At 36.7% G+C, this 17406-nt stretch overlaps 1 protein-coding gene and 1 pseudogene across 1 annotated transcript; both read left to right on the top strand.

The window, feature by feature from the left end:
- The first annotated feature begins 9158 nt into the window (after positions 1–9158).
- LOC148869390 (heme oxygenase 1, chloroplastic-like) lies at positions 9159–10557 on the top strand (annotated as a pseudogene).
- A 3545-nt stretch (positions 10558–14102) lies between these two features.
- On the top strand, positions 14103–15385 carry LOC148869389 (embryo-specific protein ATS3A-like). Its single transcript, XM_088968356.1, has 3 exons — positions 14103–14571; positions 14664–14771; positions 14920–15385. Exons 1-3 carry the CDS (start codon positions 14428–14430, stop codon positions 15184–15186), a joined length of 519 nt encoding a protein of 172 aa, XP_088824482.1. The 5' UTR covers positions 14103–14427; the 3' UTR covers positions 15187–15385.
- The last annotated feature ends 2021 nt before the right edge of the window (positions 15386–17406 follow it).

Below are 17406 nucleotides of genomic sequence, written 5' to 3'. Positions count from 1 at the left end.
TTTGATGGATAAAATAGGGAAAGGAAGGAAAATATAGGAAAACCTTTACAAACCTTATATATAGGTTTTCCTATTTTCTTCATAGCTTAGAAACCAGTTGAAATGGCACATGAAAGGTGCAATAGATGTACATGGTTTTATCATATGGCAACCTCAAATAAATGTCACAAGAACTTTGTTTACTGGCTCAAGGACACTACTGGATGGTGGTCCTCTTCCGAGTATATAGGTCGTATTGTCAACACTCTCTTCTTACTTTTAATCATTATTTTGTTCCACTTATCTTGATCTTAGTGACTTCTTGGGGTTCGCTCACTAAGTACAATCCCATACAAATGATTTATTGTGTTAAATCCCTGAAGTTGTGAATGCCATAAGCTCAATTTTCAATTTGGTAAATTCTCTATAAATGAGATAGTTTGCATAAAAGAGCAACTCATTTGCTTTTGTAAATGGTTTAGGCAAGAAATCAATTCCCAAAAGTTTAAAAAGAGAATTAATTGCTTCTTTTTTCGGTGTAAAGGTGATACATTCCTCAGATTCTTATCTTGGTGGACCGATGTTTGTGGAGATGGGTAGGAAATATTTAACAAACCATTCATTCTGGAGAGTGAAAGGAAATGGTAATAGGTGGGATGTAAACATTTTGCAAGATCCTTGGGTGCCATGGAGATGGAGGTTTAGATGGTCAGTCACTTTCTCTCTTTGGATTTGTATTGGAATTCCTCTCGAGTAACAAGCCTAGTTAATCATGATACTATATGTTGGCGAGAGAATGTAGTTTAACCATTGCTCTCTCAACTTATACAAGATGTGATAATGAGTATCCAGGTCCCCCTCCCTCCCTTCAGCTACTAACTTAAAAATTTGATTGATTTTCTAGAAATCCTTTATGGCTCGGTTCATGATTCCTTTGTATTCAAAAGCATTCCTTGAAAGCAAACTCCTCTAATGGTGAAACCAATTTCAGGCATTTTCATTTTGAAGTTTAGGCAATATAAAGCCATTTCCTTGAGGATCAAATTATTTATTTCGAAGAGATTTCATTCAAGGTTTTTAAAACTGATCCGGAGAGCGAACTGGTCAAGAGTCCAGTTCCAGGGTTAAAAAAATTAAAAATCAGGTAAAGCCGTTGGAATGGTTCAACCACTTGAATTAATGCGGTTTACTGACCAAATCAACATTTTTTTTTTGCAAATATCCAGTTTAAAAAAAAAATGGAACCGGTCACTCTGATCACCCGTCCGGTCTAATTTTGAAAGCCATGATTCCATTGACACTACTGTATTCAAGATACTATTTGCCAATTATTTGTGAAGTAGTGCAACCTATTGGTAGTATAGGTCGAGCTTAAACTTGAAAACTACAGCTTGCCTTCGCCAAACTATGGTGGATTGATTGATGTGATGGTATGGTGGGAGATGGGATATAATTTAGGTGTAGCCTGCATGCACTTATTGGGGCTATTTTTATTTTGTTATTGGGTCAGGATGTGTGCATCTTTGACAAAAAATGTTTTGACAAATAAGATATAATTCTTCTTCTCATCTCATGTGCTCAAATACCCACCAAGTAGCAATGGTTATTCGAATGGGGAAGGCCTCATTTGTAGGCCTCTTGATCAAAACCTCAACATGGTTGGTTTAATCTAGTTATAAATTGACTTAATAGAAAAACATGAGGCTCGAGTTCGAGTTGGATAAGGAGACATTTATTATAAAAATAAAAAATTATACATGTAAAATATTATATATATATATATAATACAATTATGTATATAAAAAATTATATATTATATATAATATAAGCTTGATTATACTCATTAGTTTCATGAGTTGAGCTTCATTGAGCTCAAGTTCAAATTGATTAACAAATAAATCTATATATTGGATTCGAATTTGGGTTCAAGCACAAGTTGATTAGTAAAGAAATCTATATATTGGGCCCGAACTTGATTTGAAATTCTAATTTGACTGAGGTGAATTGATTTTTCACAAGCTCGAATAGTTTGTAACAAAGTAAACTTGTGTCCACCAATAATCACCATACCTCTTCTTGGTAGATCAAATTTGTTGTTGTGTTGTAGCTTCAGCGTGTGGCTTATTTTGAAGGTGATGCTTTAAAAATTGTCAACCTCGTCTAGTGGGTTCTGATGATTTAGTCATGGTGTATACACACCTTCGTCTTAGATTGTTGGAGCCTCTTATTTTGCCTTCCTGCTAGGCTTCGTTTATGGTAGCAGTTGATTTTTAGCTGAGGGAGATTGATAATTGGTACCAGTTGATTTTTAGCTGCTTATCTACACTCTATAGTGCATCGGAATTTATAGTATCCCTACATGGATATAAGTAAAGGTGTAAATTGGGTCGTACCGTGCTGGCCCGTGGATTGTCACGGGCCATGCCATCCTCCCTGGTAAAAATTTTAGGGGTTGGCCTGGCACGGCCCAGGCCCGCATGGGCCCATGTTGTGCCATGGGCCAGGCTGGCCCATGGGTCAAGCCTTGGCCCAAGTCGGGCCATGGACCGGGCCAAAGCTATTTTTGTCTATTTATTTAAAAATTTGAAAAAAACTTAAAATTTTAATTTTATATGAATTTTGATGTATACAATTGTTTTTATATACAATAATTACATAAATTAGTATAATAAAATAAAAAAATGTTTATTTTATTAATATATTATATAATATATATATATATATGGGCCGTGCCACGGGTGACGGATAACACGGCCCGCTTGATCGTGCCATGCCATGCCGACCTGTGGACTTCAAACCCTAGGCTCAGCATGACGCGAACCATTGTGCCGGGCCTAGCACGGCCTGTGGGCTGTCATGTCGTGCCATGCCCGGCCAGTCCACAGCTCTAAATATAAGGCAAGGTCGATAAAGCCCACTAGAGGTATAAGGTAGGGAGACCCTTTGTTTCTATACATTGATATTATAGCCATGCAAGCATTATCTATGGCAATCAAGAAGGCAATCCGAGAAAAGAAGTTCCAAGGTATTGAAGTGAATAGGGAAGGGTCGATGACCTCACATTTATTCTTTGCAGATGATAATATGCTCTTCTTGCGGCTTGATATAGTTTAGAATTAAAGAAGATTTTGTAGGACTACTGCGATACTTTCTTTAGGTTAGACAAACAGTTTTTCCTATAAATTGGAGGTTGTCTTTATCTCAAACACTAAGAAGGTTTAGGAAAACCATTTATAGAGTTGTCCTCAAACTTGTGAGACGAGTAAGCATATTGGATTACTAGCCACTATTATATTGGTTGAAGGAAAGCAGAGATTTTTGGCGTTATGTTAGAACAAACTTCAACAAAATTGTGGGGGTGGAAGAGGACTTTCTTAAGCCATTCAAGAAAAGAAATCTTGATCAAGTTTGTAGCCACTACAACTCTTACACATGCTATATATGTTTGTGTTTAAGATCTTGGAGGGAGTTTGCAAGAGATGAATAGTAATTGTGCGGAAGAAAGGAGCATACAAATGGTATTAGGTGGGTCATTTGGAAGAGTTGTTGTAGAGCAAAATCCTTAGGTGGGCTAGGTTTTAGGGGTTTTCCCTTTTCAATATAGCTCTCCTTGGGAAAACAACTTGTAGGTTAATGAAAAACCTACAGCTTTTGGTAACCAAGGTCCTCAAGGCAAAGTACTTGGGAAATGGTGATATGTTTTAGGCTCCAAATCCCTCTTGGAGTAGTTGGTGGAGCATATGTCATGGTTTGTAGTTGATTGGAAAGTGGACATCATGGAGGATTGGTGATGGGAGGGCCATTAATATATGGATGGATGGACCCCTATATTTTGTCATTGCCCAACTTCAAGGTTCTATCTCAAAGGCCCCTAGATGTATAATTAGAAATGGCAAGGGATAGGGTACTTGTGCAAATTGTCCTAGTCATTTCCAAACTGCTTATATATCTCCAATTTCAAACCCTTTTAACTTTTTCTCTCAATTTTCCAAACCCGTTCCAACTCGCCCCACCTGTTAAACTACTTGACCAAACATTTTTTACTAAAAAAAAGTTTCTTAATGCTTATAGTGTGACTTGAACACAAATAAATTAATGATAGCACCAAATTTCTTTGCACTACTTTAAGGTTAGCATTTTTGTGTTATTTAATGAAATAAAATAAATTTTATTAACTTTTGTGTTCATCAAAACAGACAATAGATATATATGATTAATAATTCCAACTAAAAATTAAAAGAAATAATATTTAAAATTATCACTTTATAACTAAATGAAATAAACAATCTATCAAATCCAAATTTACATCAAATGATGATTTTAATCCCAAAAAATTCATACAAATAAAATATTAATAATAGAATAATTATCTTAGTACTTAAAATTTATAAATCCGTGCATGATATATAATATAATAGGTTCATATTTATGCATCCTGGGTATCGGGTATCAGATACCCTAAACTCAAAACTCAAACCCGTCTCAAACCTTATAGTGTTTTAATCTAAAATCCCAAACCCGTTCCAAACCCTATAGGGTTTTGATAAACGGGTTCTATTAGGATCAGGATAGATTCAATACCCAAAAGTTCCTGCAAAATTACCATCCCTACGTATAAGAGAACGTGGTGATTGGCTCAACTTATTAAGAAAAAAAACCCTAAAAGGAGGAATGAAAGCAGACTAAATGAGTTATCTTCCCCCGAGGAAATAGCAACCATACAAGATATATAGGTAGGACCATTTGGGATGGCAATAGCAACCATACTTATAAATGAGTTATTTTCAGTGGACAGGGCATAATAGGTTGTTATGGAAGGAAATGGAAACTTGAATTCTCATCGAAAGCTACAAATTTTATATGGAAATCATGTTCTAGAGCTTTGGCTGTTAGGCACGAATTAAGTAGAAAAGGTAATGGGGAGTCTCATTTTGTCCTAGATGCGAGGGGGGAGATAGAATATGCTATTTACCTGCTCCTTCATTGTCACTATGCCCGAGTAGTGGGTTAGGTCATGGTTAAATGGAAAAAGTGGAGATAGGTATATATACATGAATATGATAAGAACTATGAAAAGTAGGAAATTACTTAATTTTCAAAGGGAAAGATGGGCATTGTACCGATTTTGCAAGAAGGCGGTTCGTTTTATGAAGAATTTTCTCACAGTGGGCATGGTAATGAGAGGGATAGCTCTTCATCTAGCTCGATATCATGTTGGAACTTGTAACTATTTCAAATTTGTAAAAGTATGTTTGGAACTTGTAAAAGATCATGGATCTTATGGATGTAATTTTTAGTAAAATAGCTTCAAATACATTCAAATAGTGCTTTTTACGTTAGAGCGAAACAGATTCCTTGAAGGACACGGTGCAAAGCTTGGTCAAGGTAGACATGGTTCCAAATTGATGAATAAGCATATAGACCTAGTCTTCGCATAAACCCTACAGGGTCTGCTACAGAATGATTTTATTTAGAAAATAAAAATATCAAAATATTTTTTTAAATAAATAAAATTTAATAATTACCTACATACACACAGGTCAGTAGCCATGTTGAGAAGTGCAGCAGATACACCAAGCAACTGAAATTTTTTTCTCATAGAAAGGCATGAAGGAATTGGTATTTGGTAAAACATTGAAAAGGACTTCAACTTATCAACACAGATGATTTTGTTTTCTCCGGAAAAAAGAAACAAAGCATACATTATTGGCCAACAGTCATGCACAGTTTTGGTGACCCAATTATTGATAATTTGGCAATTAGAGGCATTTATTCAGTTAAAGGAAGCTTTCTCAAATCTTGTAAGGAAAAACATAAAAAAAATTATAGAACAATGAGAAATGAATTAAGAAGGATTCTGACATCCTTCATCACTTTTCATCCGACCCCTTCATTGTAGGGAAACTTATACAACTTTTATAAAGGCTTCCTTTCCCTAATTTTTCCTTCAAACCAAACACAAAAGTAAAATTATTCCTTTGAAAGATGAGATCAAAGTTATATTAAAGGAGGAGGAGGCTTCCTCAAAACAAAGAGTTATAATAAAAATAAGATAACCGGCAACCAGTTATATATGGCTGTTTATATAACAAAATTGTCCTCCCTGATCGGATTGTCCCATTAACTGTAATTAAGTTTTTATTGCATGCCAACAAATCTTCCATCAAAAAATAAATAAATAAGAAATTAAGCATCAGATCTAAAGTTTAAATAAACAATGGTCCAATTAAATAAGTACATCCATAAGCACTTAAGCATCGGGTCTAAAGTTTAAAGTTTAGATGAACAATGGTCCAAATACATCACATAAGGACTATGTACATGAGAAGAATCCCAATTGTCGCTAGTTGAATGCAAGCCATCGGAGGTCAGTGAAATAGTGAGGACGCTACCAGTGGCCTATAGAGGAGGAACATAATATTTGAGATGAACTATAGGGTTCCAAGAAAAGGAGAAGGAGAAGAAGTTTATCCGAGGTTATTTTCTTGTCGCCGGTTGGATGCAAGCCGTTAGAGGCCAATGAAACAATGAGGACGCCGCCAGTGGTCTATAGAGAGGAAGAAGATAACATTTGAGATGAATAATAGGGTTTCAGGTCTAAGAGAAGGAGAAGAAGCTTACTAGAGGTTTTTTATTTGCTGCCAGTTGAATGTTTCACTATCGGAGGTCGGTGAAAAAATGTAGACGCCGCTGGTGTTCTTGTGTTTTTCAGCTAGAGCTTGGGTGAAAATGGGGGACATAGAGAGTTCAAATGAAGGGGGAAAGAGGTTTCGATTGGTTTTGTTTTTCTCCCACCCGATCGAAATGGTCTAACAATGGGAACGGTTTGCATTTAATGTTACTTGGAGTAACCAAGGTTCAAAATATCGAAAACACCGGGTGCATCGGAAAGGCAATTTTAAGAAATGTATTGAGATACGCCTTGGATACGCATGCGTATTGGAGAAAAACTAAGATACAAATAGATACGCTTGGAAACACTATAAGTACTTTAATAAATCATAAAAAATACATCAATAACACTAAATATAAAACATCAATGAGGTATATATGCATTACATTAATATATATTTTAATGGTTTTATGAATAAATATATTGTAGTTAATTATAATTTCATTAAAAATCCTATGCTTAATTATAATTATTGAGTTTTAATGTTTTATGGGATGGGAAAAACCCAACTAACCTATCCAACCATAAAACATGCATTGGCACAACTTCTAAGTGAAAATATAATCAATAATTATTTATTATTTATTTCCAAAAAAATAAATAAACATTATATAATATATTCAAATAATAATTATTAAACAAGAAATTCCAATTACTTTGTGGACATGATAGATCATCCATAGAATTATAATATATTCAATCATTGTGATCAAATGATAAAATATAATTAATTATTTTTTAATTCTAAAAATATAAAAATAAAAAATTAATTATTAAATAAGAATTTTCAATTGGTCTATGGATATGATAGATCATCCATAGAATTATAATATATTCAATTATTTTGGTCAAATGATAAAATATAATTAATTATTATTTATTTTTTAATTCTAAAAATATAAAAATAAAAAAAATACTAAAGAAGAAATTTCAATTGCTCTATGGATATGGTAGATAAATCCATAGATCTAAAACATATTTAGTCTTTATAGGTAGAGAAAAATTAAATTTTCAAAATTTTTATTAATTTATATTTTCCCCAAATATCTTCATGAAATTTTCATAAATTTACTAATAACGCAAAAAAAAAAAAAGGATTTTGAATGTAAGAAATGTATATCAACATAAATTTAAACATTCAAGAACCACAGCCTTAAGTTTACAAAAACAATTTCCTTTTTGATTTCGTTTTCTTGGTCTTGCCACTCAACCATCTCAACATCCTCTTCTTTATGAAAGGATGATGCTTATTCAAGATGTTTCTTGATTATCCGGCATTCTGCTCCATAAAGTATCAGGTGGCCTCGAAGCTATATTGAGGAATTCCTTTTCAGTTCAACTGCAATACATATCAAATAGATAATACTCTGAAAAAGCATCCTAACTTCATCCACCCAGTACTAACTATACTGAAAACATTTCCCTCGCTGTTTCACTTCCTGTGTATGGTTTAACTAGATTTGTCGAATTTTCACTTTGAGAATCTATTGGCCATCAATTGAGCTCTACAAGTTTGAATTTTTTCCTTGGGAATTTAATATTTAGAAGACAGTAGAAAAAATAAATTACAATTTCGCAATCTAACTGGTAAGGATTTTGAAGAAAATAGTGAAAATGAGGTTCAACTTAGGAGCTTATAGGTTGTTCTGAAAAGATGCAACTTTTTCAATAGCCTGAGAAATTTGTTATATAATGGGTGTATACTTAAATAGATGTAGTTTTGAGATCTACTTGATGAACTTTTCAATGTTTCTGAATGATTTAGAAATAGGATGTTCTCTTAATGTTTAAATATGCTCTGAAAAGGAAGCTTCTATGGGGATCGATATTGAGACTGAAAACAAGCTCAAAATTACCAATAATAGTTCTCAAATTACGTACCTAAGATGAGACATATGACTCTTGGTAGAAGTAGAATGGAAAAAGAGGATTCTTATGGCCAACAGCAAATAGTTGAGAGAAGGCTTGTTGATTTGAGAAAGCATGATAGGGAAACATTAATAGTTAATTAATGTGAACAACATAATAAATATGCAAGCTAAAAGATAGGATATTCAGTATTGTGCTGTAAAAAGTTTCAGATATTTTTTATCTGATACATAACAATATGACAGAGATATGTGCAAACATAACTAGAGGCTATCTGGAGATTTTTTTTCACTTTTTAATGAAGCTATCCGGAGAATTTTAAATAGATATGCAGTCAATAAAGGTACATCATGATGAAGCTTTTTTTCTTCAGTTTTTGAACTTGTATGCAAAAGTTGGACCTTTGCCAAATACCCATTTTGATTTCATGATCTGGATCATGGTTAATTATTGAAAACTCAAGTTACATGCACCATTTTTGGAAGCAAGTTCCAAATTAAGCTATTCCTGAATTGGTTTCATGAAGATTTTCTCAGATTGTGTCATTGTGAAAGCATATTGACTTCAGAGAACTGTGAAATAGGTGGTTATGGTTTTCTTTTTTGTGGATTAAAAATAGGTTTTACCTAGGTGAACTATGTCCCTCAAAAAATTTAGAAGTGAACATTATCTCCAACAGTCAAAATTCCACACAGGAGTTGCATCTCGCTGTGCAGGTCAAGCCTGGGTGAATGATGATTTCTACTTTATGCATGGAATTAATCTCAACAGTAAAGAGGCATTCTAGTTCATAGTTCAAGAAATAGATTAAACCTAAATGTTTGTAAATTTTGTTTATTAGTCTTTCTATTTAGTGATTTTATGCAAAAATCAATCTTCTCAATGCTTGGTTGTAGACGCTGAGTTTAGAAATACTGGTTTGGAAAGGTCAGAGAAATTGGCTAAAGATTTGGAGTGGTTCAAGAAGCAAGGCCATGTCATTCTAGAACCATTCCTGGGCTCTCTTATGTTTGCTATCTTAAAGACTTATCGGAGAAGGATCCCCAAGCATTCCTTTGTCATTTTTATAATGTCTACTTTGCTCACACTGCTGGGGGGAGAATGATAGGTAAAAAGGTAAAAATCATGAACTGGAAATGTACCAAACCCTGATCAAGCATGCATGCATGTGACCATACTCTTCTCCATGGTTTGACACACTGAGGTGGCTATCCATAATGAGTTTCCTGTTTCTCCATACCCCCTTCATTCCATATTGGCATGCCTTGGTCCTATAACCCTTTGCCACTTGCAGGAGTTGTTTATCTTCACCCATAGTCCCATACTACTAATAAAGTAACTGGTTCAAAATTCTTGATTGCTATTATTTACTGGAGAGGGTGAAAAACATGGCAGCCTGATGCTGATGTGGAAGGAAACTATGTGGTTGGTTGACCTGGGGCCCCTTGTTAGATAAATGTTTTGGATCGGACATTTCACCCATCTGGATGAGTGGCTGCAGCCTTCATGCTGGCAGCTATGTAAGATTAACTTCTATAAATTTTTGTTTTCCTTCCCTCTCATATTGACCCTTCGAAGACCCTTTTTGGTTCTGTAGATAATAGATAAAAAACATACATCCAAGATTATATGTCCTTGTGATAAACTCTTTTCATCCATTCTCTTTTTAGGTCACTGAGAAGATACTCAACAACAAGGAGTTGGAATTATACAAGTGGGATGGTGATCTTTCTGAGCTTTTGCAGAATGTGAGAGAGAAGCTCAACAAAGTTGCTGAGGTAAGTTCTTTGCTACTGTCCTTAATTCTTCTGTCAATTACCTTTTGTATGTGAGGTTTCTCTACTAGCAAACCATTCATGTTATTTAGAGCAAATATATATACAAGTTATATACAGTTCTAGCTCTAGTCTATATATTTATCAAATGTTCCTGGTTTTACTCAGGGCTGGCCTAGAGAAGAGAAAAACCATTGTTTGGATGAAACTGAAAGATCGTTTGAGTACTCTGGAGAGATCCTGCATTTGATATTATCATGATCTGCAAATCCGTTCCACATTTCTGCTATCAGGATCATGTGCATGTAATATGATGGCACAAGCTTTAGCATTCTGTTTATGCTTTCTCTTTTTTCTCTCTCCCGTTTATTTCAGTTTGTCCTTTGTGCATAAGAACTTAAATAATAAAGTAATGATATAATTAAATAGAATAATTCTCTTGGCAGCTTTCAACTGTTCTAGTCTCCTCTTAATTTTAATTTCTGTGTAAACATGAAAGTTGCTCCTTTGTGGATAAGAACTTACATATGTGATATAATGAAATAGAATGATTCTCATGGCAGCATCTTGAAATATCACAGGCACTGTAATATGGGAAATAATTGTCTATGGGATCTATCATTTTCAGTTTCAGTCATTTGATCTGACTGACCTAGTAGCATGTGAGGTTTCTGGTTGGCATGATTTAACCAGTTAAGCATTTTAAACTTTCGCTGAAGAATCGCTGAGCCCACTGTTTCTGTATCTGGGCTTGGCATGTTCAACTCTACCCATTAATGATCAATTGTTTCTGTAAAAAGTTGCATGTTCCAGCGTTCCTAAGCATTTGTGTCCAACCAATTAATGCATTCCTGTCTAGGCCAGAATGGTTAATTGTTCATCTAGAGACACATTTTATGCCACCATACCTGCCAATATGCCATCTAGAGAGAGAATGGACTCACTGTCAATATGCAAGTTTGAACTATACAACCTGAGCCCAGCCTGAGTTTGGTTTACAAGTTTAACGGTTTAACCTAAACCTGGTCTGACTGGAATTGGGTCGGGCTAGGACAGTGTTGGGAAACTTGGAGACCGGTGCCTTCTAAGTTCTCACTCCTGTGATTCGCCAAAGCCCTAAACCCCACTTGGCATGAGAGTTTGTCCGAGCAAAATTAGCTGTCCAAACTTGTAATTTTTGAATATAGAGAATCCATGAAAGAACTACTAGTTTTTGTATGTCGCAACGACTTTGATCTGAATTACATCCCAGTGAAAACTGGAAAAGATACTTGGGTCGCTTAGACTTGTTTATGTAGTAACGTTTCAGCAAAACGTAAGAGGTGTTTATCAAACCCTTTCAAGCACTCACTATGGTGATATTTGGCAATGCCATTTTCTGAGAAAATGGTGGCACGTAGGCGTCACATCAGAGAAGACGATGCTAAAAATAATGCTCTCTTGTTTAATACCGTTTTTTCAGAAGCAGTGCTTACAACTCTAGCATCTTTTTTTTATGAGAAGATGGTGCAATGTTACCAGCACCAATGCCAAACACCTACTATATTACTGCCACTTTAGGACTGGAAAATTATCAGAAACCACTGGTACTGGTTTGAGTTCAGTTAAAGTAAAAGAAAAACAGGTGGTTAACTGAACTGATCGGTGTGTATATACCTAGTTGTTTGGCAACAAGGCGTTGCACAAGCAATCCGTTTCTTGAAAATTTGCGAATGTCTCGGAAAACACAAACAACAGATTCCACTAAAAATGCAGAAAAATGGGGATGTAGGCTGATGGGGCGTTTAAAGTGATTTGCATTACAACTGTGTAACGTCTCAAGTAGTCAGTTTTTTTTTTTTAATTTCAATATCAGAATCACTCAGGCGATTCAAGAAACACCATTTTGATGTTTCAAGAAACCCCTCCTTTCCCAAATTACAAGACTAATTGATGGAGCGCGATCCGGCCGGTCTTAGCTGTCCACGACCTTGCTTCTGAACGGGGTAGCAGGGAACCTGAAATGCAGGAGATGAGGAAGCTCCGGGGGGGAACCCGGTGTAGCGGCTCCGAAGCTCAAGTTAGAATCCTTCAAAAGCAAGATAATACTAGATAGCGCAAAGTTTGCATACCTTGTTTGTTGGGGGCAAGGGGCTCTTATAGTCACTTCGCGCACTCGCTCCGAGGCCCTTGTCAGGTCGGGTATGATTACCCTTGTGCTTGTCAATTCGGTCGTCGTCCTTTCTGCTGGGACAGAACCGTTACTGCCTAACTGTCTCTCTAACTGGAGATGGCGGTGTCAGTGGCGGTGGCAGGTGGCCGTTTAGAGTGCGGCCGCCAAACGTCAAATCCCAAGTCAGTCAGGTGTGGCGCCCTCGGGCACGGACTTCCTCAATGTCAGGCATGGTACGACTTGTTTGGTTTTGGTGCCCAGAAGGTGATGCGGAGTACTGAGCGAGGCGAAGTCTTGAGCTCGGAGGTATCTATAGGGCAGGTCAGTTCGGCGAGGTGTATCCCGAACTGTTACAAGGTTGGCCAATTCGGTGAGGTGTATCCTGAACTGTTACAAGGTGGCCAGTTCGGCGAGGTATATCCCGAGCTGTTACAAGGTTGGTCAGTTCGACGAGGTGTATCCCGAGCTGTTACAAAGTTGGCCAGTTCGGCGAGGTGTATCCCGAACTGTTACAAGGTGGCCAATTCGGCGAGGTATATCCCGAGCTGTTACAAGGTTGGTCAATTCGGCGAGGTGTATCCCGAGCTGTTACAAAGTTGGCCAGTTCGGCGAGGTGTATCCCGAACTGTTACAAGGTTGCCAGTTCGGCGAGGTATATCCCGAGCTGTTACAAGGTTGGTCAGTTCGGCGAGGTATATCCTGAGCTGTTACAAAGTTGGCTAGTTCATATTACTCTGGTTTTGGGCCAAGGGTGAGTTCGAGCCCCCCGTAGGTAGTTCGGTCTGTTGGTGTCCCCTTGTTCACGCCTTAGGCTTGGCCCCTTTTGCCGAGATGTTGTTTCTGCCACGTATCAGATAACAGTGAGGTCGGGCCAAATCTTCCTTCATCACTAATAATTACAGAACATTTTTTAAGAATCAAGAGTGGCGCATATGACACATCAACAGAAACGGAACAATTATGAAAGGCATTGGTGCCAATTTATAAATAAAAAACATAAGTTGACTTGTATAATCAAATTTAACTTTTATGCCCTACTCCAAAATCAAGGCAAGTGTAGAAAATTATTTATTTATAATATAATATATTTATAATAAATTATATATATATATATATATATATATATTTATAGTATTTATATTATATCTTTATATATTTATTTATAATATATATTGTAAGCATAAAAAACTGAAAAACTGAGGAATTGAACTGATCAAAAAGCAAACGAATGGACCAGTTAAACCACGGTTTGATGAATCTAAGCATAAACACCTCTACTCAGGAGTAATCATTGTTAACCCGGTCTGCAAATTTCCAGGCTTGGGCCTCGGTCCAATACTCCAGGTCCACTCCAGGCCTAGCCCAGGCCGCAATATATTTAGTGTATTAAAAGATATAGGCCCAAAACCCGGCCCAGCCCATACTCACCCCTCTGGGGGCCTGGGGCAAGTGCCAAGTGGGCAACCTTGTCATCTTCTTCTTTACATGACAGGTGACACTCTCTCGTCTTCGTCGGTGAGATGAGAGAGCCCGTGAGTCACTTATGACGTGGCAGCATCTGAAGTGGGCTAGCCGGAGAATTCCGGCGAGTTCAAACACATGTGATACGAGTTGGGTCTTTTCATTACATGTGGCTCCTTAACGCCTCGTTAGTGTCTTTTCCAAGTCTCGAAGGATAGATAGAACATTGGCTCGTTCCTTTACTCTCAAGTCTCAATCGTGTATCCGTTTTCGTCGATGGCTCGGTTCGGACTTCGGACACTACCACTTGATCGTGCTTTAGATGGAATTGGTTCCATTGGTGGGCGTGGGCCTCTGTATGTCGCCGCCATGGATCAATGTCCTCGTCCTCAGTCCTCATCAGTCCTCATCAGTCCTCATCAGTCCTCACGCCCATGAATGAATGTTTCTTCGAAATCTATCCCTATAAATGAACACATAGAGAAAGAAACTACTACAGTCTACAGCGATCGGTTTTAATGGCTTCCAAGGTGGAGATGGTTAAATCAGTCTCATTTCTCCTGTTCTCGCTTGCTGTCTTCCTCACTTCCTCACAAGCCAAGTCCATCATTCAGCAGTCTCAGCCTTCCAGATCTTTCAGTCTGAAGATCCAAAACACCCAGGTACCAGACATCAAATCAAGAAGAACACCCCCTTTTTATCTCTTTCTCTCCCTTCGTTCTTTGCTTATCTCTTCTGTTTGCTTTCTCTACAGAGTCTGAGGAGCTGCTCTTATACAGTGACCATAAGAACCAGCTGCTCCTCAACATCATACACCCGAGACAGAATTAGTCTCGCTTTCGGCGACTCTTTTGGTAACCAGGTTTGTACTGCCGTGCCGATCGATCATTCTTCTGTTTCTCTTAATCTTCTTCTCTGCTGGGATCAGGAACTAACACCAACCCATTAAAGAAAACTGAATTTCGAGCAATGGGTACCTTTACTAAACAGAATCTAATGATGGCAATTAGGTGTACGTTCCGAGGCTGGACGATCCATCGACGGGAACGTTCGAAAGGTGTTCGACGGATGCGTTCAAGATTAGCGGACCCTGTACCTACCAGATCTGTTATCTGTATCTGTTCAGGACGGGTTACGATGGTTTGAAGCCGGAGTCCGTGAAGATCAGTGGCTCCTATGTTAAGACTGTCACATTTTATTACGACACTTTCATTCCTAACGGAGTTTGGTTCGGATTCAATCTCTGTAACGATATTTCTACCTCTGCTGTGATGTAGTATAGTAGCATAGTACTGCACGATACTGCCCCATGTAATTAATTGTTATGGTTGTTGTTTGAGTAAATTAGTCCACACTACACAAACTCTGCAACAGGCTGCTTCTGGTGCCCTATCTCTTTTGCTTCTGAGCTTTCTACTTATCTGAGTTTTCTCCCAATCTTCTTTAAATAAAAGAAACTTCTCCTTTTTGAAGGAAGCTTGTTTCTTTTTCTGTGGGATCAAATTCTTGACCTATGTCAGTTTTTGCCATGTTTTCCTTCTTTTTTGAAAATATCTACATTGAACTGTGTTTATCAAGATGCTGTTTGGTATGGAGCCATTTTCTCAAGAGACGCGTCAGGCATTTCAGGTGGTTTCTTGATTTCACTTTTAAGTTTTAGCTCGATTTCTGTTAAAGTCACTTATATTGTTATTTTTTAATGTTCGAAATCGGATTCAGTCGATCAGTCCCTGTGGTAGTGTTTTCACTTTTCACCTTAGTGGCCCTAATGGCGCCTAGGTGTTTTGAAACAGGAATAAATTAATAGAAATAAATAATAGAACTTTAGAGCTTGCACTGGATTCAGGGTTGTTTGGTTCTTGGAAATAGGACTCTAGAACTGGAATCCTACCGTTTGGGTTGGGGCAGAATGGAATCCCATTCCAACTCAGGGTCTAGTGGCATTCCCCCCGTTTAAGGTAACAATCATTCCTTCCCTAACCATTGGGAATAAGAATAACAGGCAGGAGGAATAAACAATTCGGATTCCAATTCTAATGGATTTTATACTTCCAATTTGGATTTCTATTCTGATTCGAACTATAAACCAAATGAACCTTCAGTTTTACTAAACTAAGGTTGCCAATGGATCAGATCGATTCAGAAAAAAATTATCTGATCTTATCCCATAAGAAATCTGATCAATCTGAATCCGACAAGAATTTGTCGAATTTTTAAGAGTATGATTCGAATTAGAATTTGAATATCTTATCGAATAACCGATTCAATTAGAATTGTAATAAAAATTCAATAATATAATATAAATAGTATATTATTTATATAATATAATAATATAATAAATAATGCATAATATATAATTATATAAATAATATATAACATTTCATAACCAACAGACCGGATCAGGTCATGGTGGATCAGATTGGGAAAACAGATCAACGTTTTCGGTCTGATCTGATTTATTAGAAATTTAGAATCAAGTGAGATATCCGAATATGGCTGATCTGACTTATTTGCAACCCTGTAAAACCGTTGTTGGATGCCAAACACCACTCAAATAAGTAATTTGGTTTCAATCCAACTCTAGATGGCACACTCCGTGAGCACACTCATTTTTCTATTTCTCCTATGCCCGTCTTTGGACTCCGGATCTCCTGTCGACGCCTACCCACAATACATCACCCCATGTGAATTGGGAACATCTCTCCCTGTATAATACTATGCAAAAGATGAGATGTTCTCCATGTGTGGCTGCAATAAACGTGGGTAGGGTTCTCGTAGGCAGGAGATCTGGGCTCCCGTTTTTGTGGTTCTAACCCTTTTTATCAAATTTACCCAAACCCACCTAGCTTTAATTGTGAATAGGGTGTCAACGGTATTCGAAAATCCGATTTTGAATTCGATATTTGACATAATCGAATCGAATTTGGATAATTCAAATATCTAAATGGTTGAATTCGGATATCCTATTCTTACCGAATAGTTAATTGGATTCGAATTCGGATACGACCCGATTCGATTCGATAAATATTTGAATCCGATCGATTATTTAATTCTTATATATAATATATAATAATTAAGTTATATAAATAATTTATATATTTATATACTTTATATCAATAAAATATTTATTTTATATATTTATTAATTATCTAAAATAATTAATTAATCAAATTTGAATCGAATCGGATATTCGCATATTTAATCGGATTCGAATTCGAATATCAGATTTTCTAATCGAATTCAAACTCAAACATTGCCTTATCCAATTCGAATTCAATCCATTTACACCCCTAATTGTAAATTAACAAAACTCCACCTATCTCCTCCTCCTCACAGAGCGTGCCTCACATTGAACTCACAGCACATTTCAACCGTGCATTGGAACATCTCAGTAATTATAAATTTTTATTCATGGGGAATTGTTTCCTATGCATGCTGAAACATGCTTGAGATCGATGTGAAGTGCATCCTGTGAGGACAGATCTGAACTCTAATTT

This window comes from Nelumbo lutea, chromosome 2, assembly GCF_056320005.1.
Source record: "Nelumbo lutea isolate HS-2025 chromosome 2, American lotus-T2T, whole genome shotgun sequence".
NCBI classification, from domain to species: Eukaryota; Viridiplantae; Streptophyta; class Magnoliopsida; order Proteales; family Nelumbonaceae; genus Nelumbo; species Nelumbo lutea.
The sequence above is the reverse complement of the archived record's forward strand: the minus strand, read 5'-3'. Positions and strand labels throughout refer to the sequence as shown.

Bases quoted from the DNA above. Each gene is read 5' to 3' on its own strand.
- LOC148869389 (XM_088968356.1), top strand. From the start codon at position 14,428: ATGGCTTCCAAGGTGGAGATGGTTAAATCAGTCTCATTTCTCCTGTTC. The intron at 14,572-14,663 runs GTACCAGACATC...CTTTCTCTACAG, and splicing joins TGAAGATCCAAAACACCCAG to AGTCTGAGGAGCTGCTCTTA. The intron at 14,772-14,919 runs GTTTGTACTGCC...GATGGCAATTAG, and splicing joins GCGACTCTTTTGGTAACCAG to GTGTACGTTCCGAGGCTGGA.